The sequence below is a fragment of the Nomascus leucogenys genome, chromosome 5, assembly GCF_006542625.1.
Source record: "Nomascus leucogenys isolate Asia chromosome 5, Asia_NLE_v1, whole genome shotgun sequence".
Taxonomy (NCBI): Eukaryota; Metazoa; Chordata; class Mammalia; order Primates; family Hylobatidae; genus Nomascus; species Nomascus leucogenys.
The window spans coordinates 56,851,079-56,873,573 of NC_044385.1; the positions used below are offsets into that span (position 1 = coordinate 56,851,079).

General features: G+C 41.1%; 1 protein-coding gene and 1 pseudogene across 20 annotated transcripts in view; one reads left to right on the forward strand and one right to left on the reverse strand.

Annotated features, from left to right (window-relative positions):
• The window catches only part of ZC3H11A (zinc finger CCCH-type containing 11A), a 58,916-nt gene that overhangs the window by 30,603 nt on the left and 5,818 nt on the right, over positions 1-22,495 (reverse strand). For 9 of the 20 annotated variants that reach the window (XM_030813190.1, XM_012506754.2, XM_030813202.1 and 6 more), the window contains 3 exons: positions 20,840-22,267; positions 6,435-6,633; positions 4,891-5,010 (listed from right to left, as the gene is read on the reverse strand). In XM_030813190.1, the coding sequence (XP_030669050.1) occupies positions 4,891-5,010; positions 6,435-6,488 (174 nt within the window). In that variant the 5' untranslated portion in view covers positions 6,489-6,633; positions 20,840-22,267. The remainder of the gene's footprint in view (positions 1-4,890; positions 5,011-6,434; positions 6,634-20,839; positions 22,268-22,495) is intronic. The other 11 variants (XM_030813204.1, XM_003273144.3, XM_030813197.1 and 8 more) reach the window with 3 other exon arrangements.
• On the forward strand, positions 17,533-18,491 carry LOC105739755 (annotated as a pseudogene).

The following is a 22,495-nucleotide window of genomic DNA, read 5'->3' on the forward strand; positions in this document are numbered from 1 at the left end:
CAAGGCTTGCTCTTGGCTAGCATCTGGGACCTTGGCTTTTAGATGCTCCAAGTTAACTGATAAGTGGGGGAGGGAGAAGGCTCAGTATGCCTAGACTGTTTGTACAAACAATATGGTTAATGCTGAACATCTGCCTTCCTTCTGGGAGTCTGGAATTTGGGTACATGTTTGGTAAAGAGTGCCTATATGGCTAGCACCAATGAAAATCCTGGATGCTGAGTCTCTAATGGATTTCCCTGGGCAGGAACACCACACATGCATTGCTGCATTTTCATGACTGGGAGAAGAGTGTGCTCTGTGTCACCCCTAAAGGGAGTGGGCATAAAAAAAACAGGCACACGGATTCTTCCAGATTCCTCCAGTGTCTTTTTCTCTTATGATCTGACAGTGTGTCTTTACTCTATGGCTGTAATAAATCTCAACTCTGAATACATCCTAGAGAATCTCTAAATGAAGAGATGCTCCTGGAGACACTGACATACCCTCCACAGGAGCTGTGCCAATATACACTCCACTAACAATGTTACAACATGACTTTTCATGTTATAACATAAAATATAAAAGCTGCAGAGTACTCCTTTATCAATTTATTTGATATCTGCTGCTATTTGCAAGATAGGTAGCTTAGAATGTAGTTAAGAGACAAGAAATATGAAACCAGACTGGAGTAGCTGACCCCAGGCATGTGAACTGCATATTTAGTCTCTAACAATTCAGTCCAAAGTCATTAGATGGGGTTGAGGAAGACAGGCATTCAGATGGGAGAAGGGAAGGACATGGTGGCCCAGAGCAGGGTATTGGAGTCTGACTGAGAATATGAAGGTATCCACATGACCACGCGGAACTGGCATAGGGTGTTGGAACCCACGGAGGGTTGGAGGGTTAAGAGGACATGTGCATGAAAGGGTACCCTGACAAGTGTTGAGCCTGAGCAGGGTTAGCACTGTCTCTGTGAAGAAGAGATCCCAATGTAGGATGAAGAATATATACTCATGTAGGGTCAGTCTAGAATGGCATCAAAGACCAAGTGGGGTGAGGAAGGCAGGGTATTCCCAATGGAACCTGGTACAGAGTTGGAGTATGTGCACAGGGTCAGGACAGCATCTCACATGGGAGGGCCGCTCAGCACAAAGTATCACAGCCTAAGGGTGTGAAAACAGTATCCATTATAGGGATCAGGTTGGGGGTCAAAAGTAGGATGTTGGGGTCCAAGTAGGGTAAAAAGAGGTCCCTACAGTGAAGCAAGCAGGGAGGCTTAGCACAGGGTACTAGAGTTGAAACATGGTGAGAAAGGTGTCCTTGGGGAGAAGCTTTGTGTGTCATGTCAGAGCCTGAGAGGAAGGGAAAGGCTGTGACACAATATTGGTTTTTATACTAGGAGACTGATCAAATAAATAAAAATATTATGAACAATGAAAACCAAGTTTCTCACTTGAGAAGAGTTACAGGTATGGAAAAGGAGAAGCCTAGACTAAGTCCTGTGGCATTGATGAACTGGAAGCATCTATATGAACTCATAATTTTTAATACTATGTATCTATTAAATACATAGGGCCAGGCACGGTGGCTCACGCCTGTAATCCCAGGACTTTGGGAGGCCAAGGTGGGCGGATCATGAGGTCAGCAGATCGAGACCATCCTGGCTAACACGGTGAAACCCCATCTCTACTAAAAGTACAAAAAATTAGCTGGGCGTGGTGGCAGGCACCTGTAATCCCAGCTACTCGGGAGGCTGAAACAGGAGAATAGTGTGAACCCAGGAGGCGGAGCTTGCAGTGAGCCGAGATTGCGTCACTGCACTCCAGCCTGGGTGACACGGCAAGACTCCATCTCAAAAGAAAAAAAAAAAAAAACCATAATGATGTAAATGTCTGTTAAGTGTATACATTTATATATTCCTTAGCTCTGTCCACTGAGGACCTGAAAGTGATGACACTCTAGGAGCAGCCCAAATCTTAACTTCTATATACTATTCTTCACTAAAAGAAACAAGGCCACCTTGGATAAATGGCCGAATCCAGGGCTGAAGTAGGAAAAGTACAGAATGAGCCTGGAAAATCTTGTCAGGCCAAAAAGCAGAGATGCTCAAAGAATGATGGAAACATCAAAAGGACACAAAAATCAGTTTGAAAGGCTCCTACTGGCCAAATCTGGGTCAATCTGAGCATAAAAGTAATGATAGTAACAGAGTATGACACATTGATTAAAATAGAAAACCACATGTATTAGTCCATTTTCACATTGCTATAAAGAACTACCTGAGACTGGGTAATTTATTTAAAAAAAAGAAAAAAGGTTTAACTAACTCACAGTTGTGCATGGCTGCGGAGGCCTCAGGAAACTTATAATTATGGCAGGAGGTGAAGAGGACGCAAGACACAAACAAGTCTTACATGGCAGACAGAGAGTGCAAGCAAAGGGAGTCCCATACTTTTAAACCATCATATCTCATGCGAACGCACTCACTATCATGAGAATATCGTGGGGGAAACTGCCCCCATGATCCAATCACCTCCCATCAGGTCCCTCCCTTAACACATGGGGATTACAATAGAGGTGAGATTCAGGTGAGGATACAGAGCCAAACCGTATCACCACAAGTTTGCATTAATTCACATAAATAACGGGGAAAAAGTTGAAGTCTGATGAGAAATGGGTTAAAGGGTCTAAAAGTACCTCTCCACAAAATATTTATTAATTACAAAAAGAAAGCCTTTATAATGAAGCAATCCGGCAGATACCATCTTAATCAAGTGATCAAAGTTAACATCATCAGTAATGAGAAAATTAAAACTGTGTGCCACGGGATGATATGCAACAAAAATACCATTCGCCAGGCATGGCTCACACCTGTAATCTCAGCACTTCGGGAGGCTGAGGCAGGTGGATAACTTGAGGCCAACAATATGAGACCAGCCTGGCCAACATCGCGAAACCCCTTGTCTACTAAAAAACACAAAAAATTAGACGGGTGTGGTGATGCATGCCCGTTGTCCCAGCTACTCGAGAGGCTGAGGCACAAAATCACATGAACTCAGGAGGCAGAGGTCGCAGTGAGCTGAGATCACACCACTGCACTCCAGCCTGGGTAACAGCGTGCGACTCGTCTCTCTCTCTCTCTCTCTCTCTCTCTATATATATATATATATATATATATAATTTGTGATACTCCTGCTAAACATATATAATCTTAATTTAGTAATGAGGGGGAATACAAACAAACCCAAATTGAAGAACATTCTTAAAAACAATTTCCCTATAGCTACCATAAGTGTTAAGGGCAATGAAACGCAAGGCAGGACTGAGCAACTGCTCTCAACAGAAGGAGACAAAACGAGTCGTGACAACTATGTGCAACACTTGAATTTGGACTTGTTTTTTTTTTTTTCTTGAGATGGAGTCTCGCCGTCACCCAGACCAGAGTGGAGTGGCGCAATCTCGGCTCAACGCAACCTCTGCCTCCCAGGTTCAAGCGATTCTCCTGCTTCAGCCTCCTGAATAGCTGGGATTACAGGCGCGTGCCACCACACCCAGCTAATTTTTGTATTTTTAGTAGAGATAGGCTTTCACCATGTTGGTCAGGCTGGTCTCAAACTCCTGATCTCGTGATTCACCCATCTCGGCATAGTAAAGTGCTGGGATTACAGGCATGAGCAACTGCATCCAGCCTGGACTTGCTCTTTCTAAAACACAAGGTATTAAAATAAAACTGGCAAAATTTGAGTGAGATCAAAGGATTAAATGACGGTAATATATCAATGTTAATCTTTTTAAAAAAATTGTTGGAGTCGGCCGGGCGCTGTGGCTCATGCCTATAATCCCAGCCCTTTGGGAGGCCGAGGCAAGTGGATCACCAGAGGTCAGGAGCTTGAGACCAGCCTGACCAGCATGGCAAAACCCCATCTCTACTAAAAATACAGAATTAGCTGGGCATGGTGGTGCATGCCTGTAATTCCAGCTACTCAGGAGGCTGAGGCAGGAGAACTGCTTGAACTAGGGAGGTGGAGGTTACACTAAGCTGAGACCGTGCTATTGCACTCCAGCCTAAGCAACAAGAGCAAAACTCTGTTTCAAAAAAAAAAGAAAAAAAAAAATTGGAGTCAGCTGGGCACAGTGGCTCACGCACGTAATCCCAGCACTTTGGGAGGCCAAAGTGGGTAAATCACCTGAAGTCAGGAGTTCGAGCCCAGCCTGGCCTACATGGTAAAACTCCGTCTCTACTAAAAATACAAAAATTAGCCAGCCATGGTGGCAGGCGCCTGTAATCCCAGCTACTCAGGAGGCTGAGGCAGGAGAATTGCTTGAACCTGGGAGGCGGAGGTTGCAGTGAGCAGAGATTGCACCACTGCACTCCAGCCTGGGCGACAGAGTGAGACTCCATTTCAAAAAAAAAAAAAGAAAAAAAAGTTGCATAGAGGAAAGTTGTGTATATATACACACACATATACATATGTATATATACACGTGTATATATGTGTGTGTGTGTGTGTGTGTATATATATTTTTTTTTTTGAGACGGAGTGTTGCTCTGTCACCAGGCTGGAGTGCAGTGGTGCGATCTCAGCTCACTGCAACCTCCAACTCCCTGGTTCAAGCGATTTTCCTGCCTCAGCCTCCCAAGTAGCTGGAGTTACAGGCACATGCCACCACACCCAGCTAATTTTTTGTATTTTTAGTAGAGATGGGGTTTCACCACGTTGGCTAGGATGGTCTCGATCTCCTGACCTCACAATCTACCCGCCTCGGCCTCCCAAAGTGCTGGAACTACAGGCGTGAGCCACCGCACTCAGCCTTAATATATTTTTTAAAAGTCACTTTTGTCCCTATATTTTTTATTGGCCCACCAGGTCTCCAGAATACTTATTATGATAAGGGAAATAAAAAACTTACATCAATCTCCATGTGCCGAAACCTGCACACCTGTCGAAAACAGCGCCCTTCTTGCCATAATGTGCAAACAGTTTCATTTCCTAGTGCAGCTTCACAGTGACGGAATGGGCAGCTGTCGCCCTGTAAACAAATAGAGAACACTCTATTTGTAGCACTGAAATACATCCTAGGTAAAATATCCATAACAATAGCTCCTGGAATTTAGACAAGCACAAATGAGTAAGAAAGGATTGGTAAGGTAGAAAACAATGGACATGGAATGACAGGAACAAACTGAGAGCAACACATTTATTATTTCCTATAACCTATTTCTTGACAGTACCCTTCGTTTAATCTGGCATGAGTGACACAAGCTGAGAAAAAGAGTTGAGAAAGACAAGTAGGAGTGTTAGGTCCTCTTTAAAAATGTATTTTACAGTTCATCTTCAAAACTGACATTTCGACTTGTGTAACTCTAGCTTTTGATGGAATATCAGAAAGTAAATAGAATTTAAATATAATTAACATATATACAATATAACTGTGCTTCACTGCATACTTTATGCAATGGTAATATCTGAAATAAAACGCTACTGTTGTGCAAACTGCTATAGGTAAGATAAAATTATCACAGCTTTGCTCAAAACTCATCGTTTAAAACATAGTATCACCAGGCGTGGTAGCTCACGCCTATAATTCCAGCACTTTGGAAGGCCAAGGTGGGCAGATCACGAGGTCAGGAGTTCAAGACAAGCCTGGCCAACACAGTGAAACCGTCTCTACTAAAAATACAATTAGCTGGGTGTGGTGGCAGGCGCCAGAAATCCCAGCTACTTGGAAGGCTGAGGCTGGAGAATGGCTTGAACCTGGGAGGCAGAGGTTGCAGTGAGCCGAGATCATGCCACTGCACTCCAGCCTGGGTGACAGAACTAGACTCCGTCTGAAAAAATCAAGATGACTGAAGAACAAATTTTTGTTAACACATACGTTTATAGAATTAGTCATAAAATCACAGAAAGCAGTAAGTATACGTAAATAAGAGCTGCAAAAGAATCAAGGAGAAAAACAGAAGTTTTGACAAAGATTAAGCCAAAAAACTGCAAAAGCATATTTAGAATGATGGCTCTATATTCTTAGTACTCGGCAGGAAATCTGGGAGAAGAAAGAAGTCAAATTCAACCCATGACAGTTTCTGGAAGTACAACACAATTCACTCACTCATTTAATATGAAGTATATAAAATCAAAGTTAGTAAGGCTTAGGTCAAAGTGTCCCCATTTCCAAAGGCAACCTGAACAGATTAATTTTGAACACTGAATGATGACTACATGCCACATGCCTTTTCACTTTTGTAGAAGATGGGAAAATTAGTTATATATAAAATGAAGGGGAAAACACACTGAATTATTCTAAGTACATTATCGTTTAAAAAACTGACAGCCAATAATAAACAGTTAGGCAAAAAATATATATATAATAAAAACAACTTAAAATGTTGGCAAAATCTTATCCAATTCTATTTAGCAAATTGTAGAAAGAACTGATTTAAAGATGTCAATTCTTACTTTGGTACATGTAGAATAGAAAAAAAAATAGCAGTCTTCTCCTTGATTAGGCATGCTGGGTAGATTCTTAGATCAGAAGTGGCTTCTTGAAACAAGCCACTGCTTCCTCAAAGCAAGGACCAGGCTCCAAGTCCTCGTGAAATGGGTTTAATCTTCCAAATGACAACTCGATCACAGAAATTGTCTTTAAACTGTAATCCTAAAATGAGGAGAAAATGAATTAAAATATTTCAGGTAAATTCTTCCTCCTTCAAATCACCGTGGCTAATGAGATCATATTGTTAGAATCAAATTTTATTAATACAACCTCGCTTATACAGAGCCTTGTAAACACACTGATTGTGAACACTGTACATTCCCATCTACAATGTAAAATTTTGGCTAGAAAGGCCATGCCCTTCTTTTATATTCTCTATGATGCTTGTTACACAGTTACAGCATTGTAAATAAGCATTGTTAACTAAAGATCTACATTTTATTTTTAATTCTTTTTAGAGACAGTGTCTCACTCTGTTGCCCAGGCTGGAGTGCAATGATGTGATCACAGCTCACTGCAACACTGCCTGGGCTCAAGGGATTTTCCCACCTCAGCCTCCCCCAAGTATCCAGGACTACAGACACATGCCACTATGCCCAGCTAATTTTTAAAAAAAAGTTTTTGTAAAGACAGGATCTTGCTATGTTGTTCAGTCTGGTCTTGAACTCCTGCCTCAAGCAATCCTCCTCCCTTGGCCTCCCAAAATGCTGGGATTACAGGTGTGAGCCATCCCGCCCAGCCTGATCCACATTATACATATATGTATATATGTATGTATATATGTATTTTTGCCTACTGATTTGAAAGTCTCAAAAGACTACATACATTTTAGATTATTAATGGGACTTAGGTTACTAACACAAAATACTTGCTAACAAAATATGACAAAGTAGAATGTTTCATCTAAATGAAAAAGTTCAAATATTTTCACAAGCATTTTTATTTCAAAAGTATATCATCATAACTAGGTGAGAAAACCCTGTTTAGCTAGAATAACTGATGAAACAATTATTTCTGAAAACATCTATGGATCTAGCTTACATTAATGAAGATGACTAGAGCTGTACACCAATTACAAACAAGACGCAAAAGTAGTCTTCAGGGCTTTCCATGATAGTGATTCCACAAAATAGCAAATATTTTCTCCCCTAGTCCATGGCATACCCTGATCTCCACACTAAAACGTCCAAGCAAGCTTCTACAAAAGCATATAACAAGAGCACATATGAGAATATGGAAAGGGTTTCCACAAACGTACATACCAAGATCAGGTTTCAGAAATAGTGATCTACAACTTGAAATCAATTAAGTCAAATTCAGTCATATCTCCCACTAATACTTCCTAATGCAAGAATGGTATGCCATGATGCAAAGTCACCTTGATGTTAACAACCTGGATTAAGAGTAAGAGTCTGACACTAAACATGGGTACTAAACACGTACCCAAATGTTTAAAGTTTACACACCCTTCGATAAACAATTCCATTTCTAGGATTTATTATAATACATAAAAGTATTAAAGGTAACAATGCACAAGAAATGTTATCACAATCTTGTTTTAATAATGAAATAGGCCAGGTGCAGTGGCTCATACCTATAATCCCAGCATTCTGGGAGGCTGAGGTGGGCAGATCACTTGAGTCCAGGAGTTCGAGTCCAGCCTGGACAACATGGCAAAACCCCATCTCTTAAAAAAAAAAAAAAAAAAAAAAAAAAAGCTGGGTGTGGTGGCGCACACCTGTGATCCCAGCTACAGGGGGAGCTGAGGCACAAGAATCACTTGAACCCAGGAGGCAGAGGTTGCAGTGAGCTGAGATTGTGCCACTACACTCCAGCTTGGGCAACAGTGAGACACTGTCTCAAAAAAAAAAAAAAAGGAAAGGAAAAAATAATGAAATAACATCTAGAAATCTAACTGTTCAAAAATTGGAGACTATTTTTAAAAATTATGATATATGGCCAGGCACGGTGGCTCACGCCTGTAATCCCAGCACTTTGGGAGGTGGAAGCTGGTGGATCACTTGAGGTCAGGAGTTGGAGAAGAGCCTGGACAACATGGCGAAACCCCATCTCTACTAAAAATACAAAAATTAGCCACGTGTGGTAGCACACACCTGTAGTCCCAGCTACTCAGGAGCCTGAGGCAGGGAAACTTCTTGAACCCGGGAGGTGGAGGTTGCAGTGAGCCGAGATCACGCACTGCACTCCAGCCTGGACAACAGAGTGAGACTCTATCTCAAAAATAAACAAATAATGATTAGAAAGTGAATGCTGCTGTAAAAAACCAAAAACAAAAAAATCTAAATATATGTAAGTAGCTTTGTTATTGGGTCATAGGTGGAGGCTGGAAGACTTTTGAGGTACTTGATAGAAAAGGCCTAGAAGAAACTGCTGCTAAAGCATATGAACATTAAAGGTACTTAAGGTACTTATGGTGAGGTTTCAGTCAGAAATGAGGATCATGTTACTGGAAACTGGAGGAAAGGTTATTCTTTTTTTTTTTTTGAGATGGAGTCTTGCTCTGTCACCCAGGCTGGACTGCAATGTGCCATCTTGGCTCACTGCAACCTCTGCCTCACAGGTTCAAGCGATTCTCCCACCTCAGTCTCCCAACTAGCTGGAATTACAGGCTTGCACCACCACCACGTATGGCTAATTTTTGTTATTTTTAGTAGAGACAGGGTTTCACCATGTTGGCCAGGCTGGTCTCGAACTTCTGACCTCAGGTGATCCACCCACCTTGGCCTCACAAAGTGCTGGCATTACAGGTGTGAGCCAGCGCCCGGCTGGAAAGGTTATTCTTGTTAAAAAGTGGCAGAGAACTTAGAATTGTGTTCTGTTGGGCAGAAGGCAGAACCTGGAAGCAATGAACTTGGGTTTTAGCTGAGAAGATTTCTAAGCAAAGTGTGGAAGGAACAGCCTGGGCTTTTACTACTGCTCACAGTGAAATGAAAGGAGACAGATATCTTGAGGCAAGAACTATCAAGCAAAAAGGAATAAAGAATCTGAACTTGAAAATTTAGAAAATTCTCACTCTATCCATATTGAAAAAAAAAAAAAAAAAAAAAAAACAAGAATGTGGCCGGGTGCGGTGGCTCACGCCTGTAATCCCAGCACTTTGGGAGGCCGAGGCGGGCGGATCACGAGGTCAGGAGATCGAGACTATCCTGGCTAACATGGTGAAACCCCGTCTCTACTAAATATACAAAAAAATTAGCCGGGCGTGGTGGCGGGCGCCTGTAGTCCCAGCTACTCGGGAGGCTGAGGCAGGAGAATGGTGTGAACCTGGGAGGTGGAGCTTGCAGTGAGCCGAGATTGCGCCACTGAACTCCAGCCTGGGAGACAGCGAGACTCCGTCTCAAAAAAAAAAAAAACACAACAACAACAACAAAACAAGAATGTATGCTCTGTAGAGAAAAGGGTATGGGTGGGCAACAGTTTGTTGGAGATTAGGTGTGTGACTAGATTCAGGCAACCATCTTAGCAAAAAATGTTGCCAGCTTAAAATGAAAGAGACAGACATGTACAGAGGGAACGTGATGAGAAGACACACAAGGAGAAGATGACCATGTGGCTGGAGGGATGCATCTACAAACCAAGGAATGCCAAGGATTGCCAACAAACACCAGAAGCCAGAATGGGTAAGGAAGGATCATTCCTCTACAGGCTTCAGAGGGAGAATGGCCCTGCTGAAAACATTTTAGACATCTCACCTTCAGAATTGTGAGACAACAAACTTCTGTAGCTACCCAGTTTGTGATACTTTGTTATGGAAGTCCTAGGAACTAACACAGATTACAAGCATAGTCAAATCACCTTTGACAAAGGAGCAAAGGATAGTCTTTTCAACATATGTTACTGGAACAAATGGATATCCACATATAAAAAAATAATTTTAGACACAGACTTTATACTTTTCACAAAAAATAACACGGATAACAAATATAAAAGAAAACCAATAAATTGGTTTTCAATAAAAACCATTAAAATTTAGCCAGGCATGGTGGCGAATGCCTGTAATTCCAGCTACTCAGGAGGCTGAGGCAAGAGAATTGCTTGAACCCGGGAGGCGGAGGTTGCAGTGAGCTGAGATCACACAACTGCACTCCAGCCTGGGCAACAAGAGCGAAACTCCATCTGAAAACAAAAAACAAACAAACAAACAAAAACCGTTAAATTGGAGTTCATTAAAATTAAAAAGGTCTGCTCTGTGAAAACGCTGTTAAAAAGCTTTAAGAAAGAAAGAATGAAAAAGCCACAGGCTGGGAGAAAATATTTGCAAAACATAACTGATAAGGTCTGATATACAACTCTTGAAACTCAAAAATAAGAAAACAATCCCCCAATTCAAAAAGGCAAAAGACCTGAACAGGTCCCTCACCAAAGAAGGTATACAGATGGAAAATAAGCATTTGAAATCTTGCCCAACATCATGCATCATTAGGGATTACAAATTCCTTTTCTAATGGCTAAAATCCATTCGGGCACAGTGGCTCACACTTGCAATCCCAGCACTTTGGAATGCCGAGGCAGGTGGGTCATCTGAGGTCAGGAGTCCAAGACAAGCTTGGCAAACATGGTGAGACCCCGTCTCCACTAAAAATACAAAAATTAGCTGGCCGTGGTAGCACACACCTGTAATCCCAGCTACTCAGGAGGCAGAAACAGGAGAATCGTTTGAACCTAGGAGGCAGAGGCTGCAGTGAGCCAAGATCATGCCACTATACTCCAGCCTAGGAAACAGAGTGAGACTCCGTCACAAAAAAAAAAAATTTAGAATGGCTAAAATCCAAAATACTGAAAGCACTAAATGCTGGTGAGGATGGGAGGATGGGAAGCAACAAGACTGAAGTCTGAAAAAATACAAAACACGGAATAGTATGCAACTAATAAAAAGGAACAAAATCATGTCCTTTGCAGGGACATGAATGGAGCCAGAGGCTATTATCCTTAGCAAACCAACGCAGAAACAGGAAACCAAATACAGCATGTTCTCACTTATAAGTGGGAGCTAAATGCTGAGAACACTTGGACACATAGAGGGGAACAACAAACACTGGAGCCTATCAGAAGGTAGAAGGTGGGAGGAGGGAAAGGATCAGGAAAAATAACTAATGGATACTAGGCTTAATACCTGGGTGATGAAATAATCTGTACAACAAACCCCCATGATACACATTTACCTGTGTAACAAACCTGCACATCCTGCACATGTACCCCTGAATTTAAAATGAAAGTTAAGGCCCAGTGTGGTGGCTCATACTTGTAATCCCAGCACTTTGGGAGGCCGAGGTGGGTGGATCACCTGAGGTCAGTAGTTCAAGACCAGCCTGGCCAACATGGTGAAACCTCATCTCTACCAAAAAATATAAAAATTAGCCAGGCATGGTGGCACACATCTGTAGTCCCAGCTACTCAGGAGGCTGAGGTGGGAGAATCACTTGAACACAGGAGGTGGAGGTTGCAGTGAACCAAGATCACACCACTGCACTACAGCCTGAGTGACAGTGAGACCTGTCTGAAAAAAAAAAAAAAAAAGAAAAAGAAAAAGCTATCTGAATACTTTTCAGACATATATGCAACAAAGAAAAAAGTTTAATAATAAAAAAAGTTATTTGAGGTCAGGAGTTCAAGACCAGCCTGGCCAACATGGCGAAACCTCATCTCTACTGAAAATACAAAAAATTAGCCAGGCGTGGGAGCCGGCACCTGTAGTCCCAGCTACTCAGGAGGCTAAGGCACAAGAATCGCTTGAATCCAGGGGGCAGAGGTTGCAGTGAACCACGATCTTGCCACTGCACTCCAGACTAGGCAACAGAGCAAGATTCTGTCTCCAAAAAAAAAAGTTTTTAAGGAGAATAAAAGGCATAGAGGTCAATTTCACTCATAAAATCAACATTCCAAAGAACATATTTGAAACTGTTACCAGTTTCAGAACGACCAGCAACAAAGTAATTGAAACAATGAAATGGCAGCTATGAAATGCAAAGACACAGCAGAATTTACAATTTTTTGGCAACTAATTTTATTTATTTATTTATTTATCTGGAGACAGAGTTTCGAGTTTTTGCTCTTGTTGCCCAGGCTGAAGTACAACGGCACGATCTCAGCTGACTGCAACCTCCACCTCCTGGGTTCAAGCGAGTCTCCTGCCTCAGCCTCCCAAGTAGCTGGAATTACAGGTGCCCACCATCACACTTGGCTTTTTTTTTTTTTTTTTTTTTTGGAGATGGAGTTTCGCTCTTCTACTCAGGCTGCTGGAGTGCAGTGGTGCAATCTCGGCTCACTGCAACCTCCACCTTCTGGTTTCAAGCGATTCTCTTGCCTCAGCCTCCCAAGTGGCTGGGATTACAGGCGCCTACCACCACACCCTGCTAATTTTTTTTTTTTTTTGTATTTTTAGTAGAGATGGAGCTTCACCATAGTGGCCAGGCTGGTGTGAAACTCCTGACCTCAGGTCATCTGCCCGCCTCAACCTCTCAAAGTACTAGGATTACAGGCATAAGCATCTGGCCCACAACTAATTTTCAAATCAGCTTCTGCAAAGAGCCCTCAAAGTTGGGCGGAGTGTGGAGAAATGGAATCCTGAGTAGATAACACTCCCGTACTAATGTTTCAACAGAAAAAACTCCGTAAGATCTAACAGCTGGCTGGGCGCGGTGGCTCACACCTGTATTCCCAGCACTTTGGGAGTCCGAGGTCAGGAGATTGGAGATTGAGACCATCCTGTGGCTGACACTGTGAAACGCTGTCTCTACTAAAAATACAAAAAATTAGCCGGGCATGGTGGCGGGCGCCTGTGGTCCCAGCTGCTCCGGAGGCTGAGGCAGGAGAATGGCATGAACCCCAGAGGTGGAGGTTGCAGTGAGCTGAGATCGCGCCACTGCATTCTAGCCTGGGTGACAGAGTGAGACTCTGTCTCAAAAAAAAAAAAACCTAACAGCTACAATGTAAAACAAGAAAAAGGAAATAAGACATAAAGAAAAAAAGAAAAGTTTCTTTATATATCATCTCTACACACTAAGCTTCTGTAACTTTCACTAGGATAAAAACAAATATAATTGCTATTCAAGAAAACGGCAAGGCCAGGTGCAGTGGCTCATGCCTATAACCCTAACACTTTGAGAGGCCAAGGAAAGAGGATCACTTAAGACCAGGAGTTCAAGAACAGCCTGGGCAACAGACAGACCTCATCTCTTAAAAAAAAAAAACAAAAAACAAAAACAAAAAAAACACCACTCCAGCTTTTAAATGATGCTCCAATGACTTTATAATAAATACCATCCCATGCAAAAACACAAAACAAAGATGCACATCCATAAATTTCTTAAGTTTAAAAGGAAAAAAAAAAAGTATCTAGGTTGCCAAGAAAAACCCAGTTGCTTTTTTGTTTTGTTTTGTTTTGTTATTTTTGAGACAGAGTCTCGCTCTGTTGCCCAAGCTGGAGTGCAGTGGCGTGATCTCGGCTCACTGCAACCTCTGCCTCCAGGGTTCAAGCAATTATTCTGCCTCAGCCTCCCGAGTAGCTGGAATTACAGGCGCCTGTCAGCACGCCTGGCTAATTTTCGTATTTTTAGTAGAGATAGTGAGGTTTCACCATGTTGGCCAGATTGGTCTCGAACTCCTGACCTCAAGTGATCTGCCCGTCTCAGCCTCACAGTGCTAGGATTACAGGTGTGAGCCACCGTACCCAGTTAACCTGGTTACTTTTCAACAGAAAATAACTGTTTGAAAATATGAAGCCAAGAAAAATAATGGGACCTTTCTAAACCCACTCTCTAGAAGTTAATGTAGGAAAAAGGAGATATTATTTTAAAATCTTCATGCTCTCAGCAAGTTTTAAAGGATATAGCATTGCTACAAATGAACATAACACTATGAAAAAAGAGTGGGGCTGGGTGCGGTGGCTCAGGCCTGTAATCCCAGCAACCTGGGATTTCGGAGATGGGCAGATCACGAGGTCAGGAGTTCGAGACCAGCCTGGCCAATATGGTAAAACACTATCTCTACTAAAAATATAAAAAATTAGCCAGGCACGGTAGTGTGCGCCCGTTGTCCCAGTTACTCGGGAGGCTGAGGCAGAAGAATCACTTGAACCTTGGAGGCAGAGGTTGCAGTGAGCTGAGATCACGCCACTGCACTCCAGCCTGGGAGACAAAGCAAGACTCTATCTCAAAAAAAAAAAAAAAAAAAAACAGTGGGAAGAAAACAAAACTTCAAAAATAAGAAAACTCAGGCTGGGTGTGGTGGCTCATGCTTAATCCTAGCACTTTCGGAGGCCGAGGCAGGTGGATCACCTGAGGTCAGGAGTTCGAGACCAGCCTGACCAACATGGTGAAAGCCCGCCTCTACTAAAAATACAAAATTAGCTGGGCATGGTGGCGCATGCCTGTAATCCCAGCTACTTGGGAGGCTGAGGCAGGAGAATCACCTGAACCCGGGAGGTGGAGGTTGCAGTGAGCCAAGATTGTGCCATTGCACTCCAGCCTGGGCAACAACAGAGAAATGCCTTCTCAAAAAAATAAATAAAATAATAATAATAATGAAGAAGAAAAAGAAGATAATGGCGATGACAACGAAGAAGATGAAGACTCAAATTTCCAGCCTCTACCTTCAAAAATAGATTTCAGTAAAGGAAAGAACAGAATAAACACTGATGAAAAACATAATAACTGAATTACAAGAGATTACTGACACAACATCTCCACGAATCCAAAGCAAAAATGCCAACATATGTCACTAAGAGAGAAATTGTATATGAAATGAAAATAATTCCAGAAAACTCAGTTTCTATAAATAGAAATCCTAAAAAGAAATGGAATTTGTAGAGATTATGAAAGAAACAATATAAGAACATTTCCCTAAATTTGATGGACTTGAGTCTTTACATTAAAGGAGATCATCAAATGCCAGGCAGAACTTTACTTTAAAGACATCTCTGCTATACACAGACATGGTAAAATTTTTGAATTCCAATGGTAAAGACAAAATCATACAAACTTTCAGGAAAAATCAGATTGACAACAAAGGAAAGAAAATCAGACTTGACATTATTAGACCTCTCATCTGAATCTCTAAATGCCAAAAGACAAAATGCTATTCATCCAGAATTTAAGGGAGATTATGACCTTTAAGTTTAGAATTTCAAACTACATTTCACAGATAGCTCAGAACTTAGAAGTTTTTAGATACAAAAATTCTCAAAAAGTATTATCACCTATGTACTTATACTTTTGAAAAATACTCAAGAAAGTATTCTAACTGAAGAAAGAGAATTTACAAAAAAGTACTCAATAAAAGTAGAAAAAAAAACAAAACAGGCCAGGCATGGTGGCTCACATCTGTAATGCCAGCACTTTGAGAGGCTGAGACAGGAGGACTGCTTGAACCCAGGAGTTCAAGACCAGCCTGGGCAACATAGTGAGACCCAGCTTCTACAATAAATTAAAAAATCAGCCAGGTATGGTGGCACATGTCTTTACTCCCAGCTACTCGGGAGGCTGAGGCAGAAGAATTGCTTGAGCCCAAGAGGTTGAAGCTGCAGTGAGCCGTGACTGCCCCACTGCACTCTGGTCTGGGCAACAGAGCAAGACCCTCTCTCAAAAAATAAATAAATAAGCCTGGGCAACATAGTGAGACCATGTCTCTCTCCCAAAAGAAAAAAAAATTTAGCTGGGCATGGTCCATGCATCTGTGGTCCTAGCTACTTGGGAGGCTGAGCTAGAAGGATCACTTGAGCCCAGGAGTTTGAGACTGCAGTGAGCTATGATCACATCACTGCACTCCAGCCTGGGAGGCAGAGCGAGACTCTATCTCTAAAAAAAAAAAAAAAAAACAGCAAGACAAAACAAAACTTTGTGCCACATATATTACAAACTCAAAAAACAGTCATAATATTTTTACCAATAGCCAGGCATAGTGAGTCACGTTTGTAATCCCAGCTACTCAGGGGGCTGACACTGGAGGAAGCCTTGAGCCCAGGAGTTTGAGGCTGCACTGAGCTATGATCACATCACTGTATTCTAACCTGGGCAAAAGAGCAAGACACTGTCTCTAAATAAATAAATAAAAATTTTAAAAATGTTTAAAACAGCTGCTTTGGACATCTGATTTATGACACAGATAAAAAATCCTAAATAAAGCATTAGCAAATTGAACCAGCTGTATATTAAAATAGTAACATGGTCAGGTATGGTAGCTCATGCCTGTAATCCCAGAGCTTTGGGAGGATTACTGACTTGAGGCTAGGAGTTTGAGACCAGCCTGGGCAACACAATGAGACTCCATCTCTAAATAAAAATTAAAATAAAATAAATAAAAATAACACTACATAATCAAAAAGGTTTATGCTGGGACTAGGAATGGGTTAACATTAGGAAACTCATTATATTTACTAGAGTAAAAGGGGTAAAAAACAAAAAACAAAATCCTGTAGTAATTTTTGAAAGACTTCAAAAAAGAAAAAATGGTTAAAAAGTGAAGAAAAGTATTTGAAGTAGTCTTTTTTTACCAAATAGCACAAAAAAAAAAAAAAAAAAAAAAAAAGGAACCTGAGGTGCAATATCCACTCAACAAAAACTTGGTAAATTATAAGGTACTTCCTAGCATAAATGCACATAATCACCAGAAATCATCAGCATATGCAATATGGTAAAACACTAGAGGTAAACTAACTCAAGATAAATGAAAGAAGGACACCCATTCAACTGTCTTCACCATCTTTCAACACTGTTCCAGATGTTCTAGTATATGCATTAAGAAAAAAAGGTGTTAGGCCGGGAACGGTGGCTCATGCCTACAATCCCAGCACTTTGCGAGGCCTAGGTGGGCTGATCACTTGAGTCCAGGAGTTTGAGACCAGCCTGGCCAACATGGTGAAACCTAATCTCTACTAAAAAATACAAAAATTAGCCAGGCATGATGGCAGATGCCTGTAATCCCAGCTACTCGGCAAGCTGAGGCAGGAGAATCGCTTGAACCCAGAAGGCGGAGGCTGCAGTGAGCCAAGAGTACGCCACTGCACTCCAGCCTAGTGACAGAGCGAGACTCCGTCTCAAAAAAAAAAAAAATAAAAAAAAGGAAAAAGAAAAAAAGGTGTTTGGGTTCCTTCACAACCACTCAAGATAAACTGATTCTTCAGGCAAGTGAAATTAACGCTCCGCTGCCCAGCCTGAATGACTGCATTGGCATGGTGGACAGCAGGGCAGAATCCACTGACAAGATTTCTAGATTGGATGCTGAGCTAGTGAAGTATAAGGACCAGATCAAGATGAGAGGGGGTCCTACAAAGAATATGATTACGCAGAAAGCCTTGCGATTTTAAAACAAAAGCGGATGTATGAGCAGCAGCAGGACAATCGCACCCAATAGTCATTCAACATGAAACAAGTCAATTACACCATTCAGTCACTGAAGGATACCAAGACCACGGTTGATGCTATGAAACTGGGAGCAAAGGAAATGAAGGTACACAAGCAAGTGAAAACTGACCAGACTGAGAATTTACAAGACCAGCTAGTGGACATGATGGAAGATGCAAATGAAATCCAAGAAGCACTGAGTTGCAGTTATGGCGGCCCAGAATTAGATGAAGACGACCTAGAAGCAGAGTTGGATACACTGGGTGATGAGCTTGTGGCGGACCAAGACAGTTCTATTTAGATGAGGCAGCATCTGCACCTGTAATTCCAGAAGGTGTTCCCACTGTCACAAAAAACAAGGATGGAGTTCTGGTGGATGAATTTGGATTGCCACAGATCCCTGCTTCATACATTTGCATTTAAGTACATCATGTAAAACATATTATAGGACTATGAAATACTGATCTTTCCAAATTTACCATAACAGATATGTTTCTGTCCTTTCTTTGAAGGAAAGTTTAATTACATTGCTCTTCTATTTTTTTCCTTTGAGACTCATTGCTTGGGAAATGCTTTCTTTGTACTAAAACTTGATTCTGGCTGGGCGCGGTGGCTCACACCTGTAATCCCAGCACTTTGAAAGGCTGAGGCAGGCAGATCACAAGGTCAGAAGTTCAAGACCAGCCTGGTCAACACGGTGAAACCCCATCTCTACTAAAAATACAAAAAATTAGCCGGGTGTGGTGATGGGCGCCTGTAGTCCTACTCTCAGGAGGCTGAAGCAGGAGAATCGCTTGAACCCAGGAGGCGGAGATCGCAGTGAGCCAAGATCGCCCCACAGCCTGGGCAACAGAGTGAGACTCCGTCTTAAAAAAAAAAAAAAAAAAAAAAAATCGGGCTGGGCGTGGTGGCTCATGCCTGTAATCCCAGCACTTTGGGAGGCCGAGGTGGGCGGATCACCTGAGGTCGGGAGTTCGAGACCAGTCTCAACATGGAGAAACCCCATCTCTACTAAAAATACAAAAAAATTAGCCGGGCGTTGTGGTGCATGCCTGTAACCCCAGCTACTCAGGAGGCTGAGGTAGGAGAATTGCTTGAACCTGGGAGGCGGAGGTTGCGGTGAGCCGAGATCGCGCCATTGCACTCCAGCCTGGGCAACAAGAGCGAAACTCCGTCTTCAAAAAAAAAAAAAAAAAAAAAAATCACTACTGTATCAGAAGTGGGTATTTTGATTCTGTGGTTTCCTCAATACATCTTGAAATCAATAATGAATATTTCTTGATATTTGATGAATAGGATATTTATTTACTCAATTTTTTTAAAAGGAAAAAAAGGCATAAATTACAAACATATATTAAAGACGAGACAGGCTGGGCACAATAGCTCACGCCTGTAATCCCAACACTTTAGGAGGCCGAGGTGGGCAGATCACCTGAGGTCAGGAGTTTGAGACTAGCCTGGCCAATATGATGAAACCCCATCTCTACTAAAAATACAAAAATTAGCCAGGCATGGTGGCATGCGCCTGTAATCTCAGCTACTTGGGAGGCTGAGACAAAAGAATCACTTGAACCCAGGAGGCAGAGGTTGCAATGAGCCAAGACAGCACCACTGCACTCCAGCCTAGGCAACAAAAGCAATACTCCATCTCAAAAAAAAAAAAAAAAAAATGAGGCAAAAAAGAAAAAAATCCAGAACCTGCAGATTACATGGTTGCAAACTAGAAAATCTATCAACTAAAACAAATTGAAAGTAATAAAAATATAAGATCTACAAGAAGGAGTAAATTTCCTTCATACCAGCAGTAATCATTCAGATGATGGCAGAGTACCATTCACAGTAAAAAGATATACAGGAAGAGACCATTCACAATAAAAAGATATACAGGAAGAAAATGAAGAAGTATGCAAGACCCACACTAAATTAAAAACAAAACCAAAAAACTATGAAACTACTAAGGCACAGAAGACCTGGATAATGAATAAATAGAGGATTAAAGAAATTACTTATCCCCAAAATAATGCAGACATCGAATGTAATTCAAGTCAAAAATCCCAATGAGAGTTTATTACTGGAACTCGATTATAAAATCATCTAGAATCGTTATTTAAAAAGGAATGGGAGGCCAGGCATGGTGGCTCACGCCTGTAATCCCAACACTTTGGTTGGCCAAGGCAGGAAGACTGCTTGAACCCAGGAGTTTGAGACCAGCCTGAGGAACACAGGGAGACTCCATCTCTACAAAACGTTTTAAAAAGTAGCCAGGTACAGTGGTGCACACCTGTAGTTCCAACTACTCAGGAGGCTTCGGCAATAGGATCTCTTAAGCCCAGGGGTTTGACGTTGTAGTGAGCTATGATCATGCCACTGCACTCCAGCCTCAGTGACAGAGAACAAGACCCTGTTTCAAAACGAAACAAAATAACCCAGTGCTTTTCTCCAAGGAGATGGAATTACAGGAAGATTTCACTTTGGCTATGCTGTTTTTACCCTTTTTACAATGTACATACATTATCAAAACAAAGAAAAACTATGGGCCAGGGGCGGTGGCTCAGGCTTGTAATCCCAGCACTTTGGGAGGCTGAGGCTGGTGGATCACCTGAGGTGAGGAATTCCAGACCAGCCTGGCCAACATGGTGAAACTTCATCTCCACTAATAATACAAAAATTATCTGGGTGTAGTGGTGCACGCCTGTAATCCCAGCTACCCAGGAAGCTGAGGCAGGAGAACTGCTTGAACCCGGGAGCAGGAGGTTGCAGTGAGCCAAGATCATGCCATTGCACTCCAGTCTGGGGGACAAGAGTAAAACTCTGTCTCCAAAAAAGAAAAAAGAAAGAAAGAAAAAAATATGTTTCCATCCCAAAACTAAAAATTTGTAAACAATTATGTACAAGCAAAAATGTCTGAACAATGGCCTTTTAATTTCTTACTGATCCATGAAAATTATGCCTTAAATGACAAGAACGTTCACTCCTTTCATGCCAAAAATGCCTGCTTCCCCACTTACATTAGCTGGTTGCTCTCAACAGGAACGTCTGTGTCTTCACTGAGTTCCAATCTATTACGCCTGTAGGTCGAACCAACACTCAATCCATGAATTAATAATAATGAGGCAGAAAAAATTTTCCTCCTCACATTGCCAAGAAAACCTCTCAGCCACAATTCAAACACAGCATGTGTTTTTAGAACATCTCCCAACTACTGGGAGATTAAGTCCATTCAAATAACCTTTGTCAGACTGGAGACAGCTAGGGTTAGTTATCTCCTCAAAAACAAAAACAAACAAACAAAAAAAAAGAGTTCATTTAAAGATGAACTTGAGAGTCAAAGGATCATGAAAAAAAAAATCCATCTTCCATAGCTGAACAATATAATTTAAAAAAAACAAAAAAAAAAATCAGTTTTTCAGTAAGATCCAATTTCTGGTCTTCAAGATTTCTTCACCTATTAAGAAAAAAACAGAAACCTTCCCCCATCTTTATTATCTGTATAATAAAAGCATACTTGTATGTAAAAATATAGTGTTTTATGTATATAATATACATACAGATATATACTAACTGGCTTATACACACACACACATATACACAAAAATGTATAGAAATATAACATTTGGATAAGTTTCCCCTTTTAAAATGCACTATAAAAGACTTTAGATTTGGGTTCATTATAAAAATAAAGAACTTACTCTTATACCAAAGTATCATGAAGTTATTGTTACACTAAATTTTGCCCAGCCCATAAAATAAAGATGAAGGTAAATCCTTACACATATCATTATGTATAATATGGATGTATGTATATATATCCATCATCGTCATCAGGGAGTGTTTAACCAAAAAAGATAGAAACGTATGGTAATAGAGTAACTACAGAGTGGTGCAGCAAGCTGTAGAAGGCAGAGCAGCATTACAGCCATTCTAAACTGGCACTGTCAAAACACAGAAAGCTTTATCTAAGGGAAAATTTATTTCTTATTTTGTATCAACACCAGTGTCACTGGTTTGCCATTAAATAGTGGCCCTGGAAAGGCTTGCTTACGCAGCCTAGGTCCAAATTCTTTACTACTAATGGCTACAGCTAAAGACTTTGTAAGTATACATTTACTCCAGTTAGTAAAAGGGTAAACTTTTGGTGTTGAGATTTCATTTCACAATGGCATATTTACCATTTAAGAATTAAAAAAAAAAATCAAAAACAAAAAAAAACCCGATTTTGATACATAGAAATGAGTTCTAAACTTTGAAACCAGCCCAGTAACAAAGCAATTTTGATTCTTATGTAATAAATACTACATAATTTCTAGGCTAAATCTTGCCAAATACTATCCAAGACAAAACTAAAATCAAAACTTAAAAAAAAGTGGACACCTTTTACTCACACTTAATACTAGTCAATTTTCCAGGAATTTTTTGGGCAGGGAATATCCCCAAATCTAAAATGAAAAAAAGGAAAATTGGGATCTCACATTAGTTATTCAGTCTGAAACTTTTAATAGACTTTTACTAAAAGTCATCATTTTCTGGCCTCCTACTCAATCTCAGAAACATACTTTCAGAGTAGAAAGGGATCTTAAAATGAGATCAATTCACTCATTTCACCAATGATTCCTAACACATAAAAATACCGACTGCTTAGTTTTCATTAAGAATTCAGTAGCCAA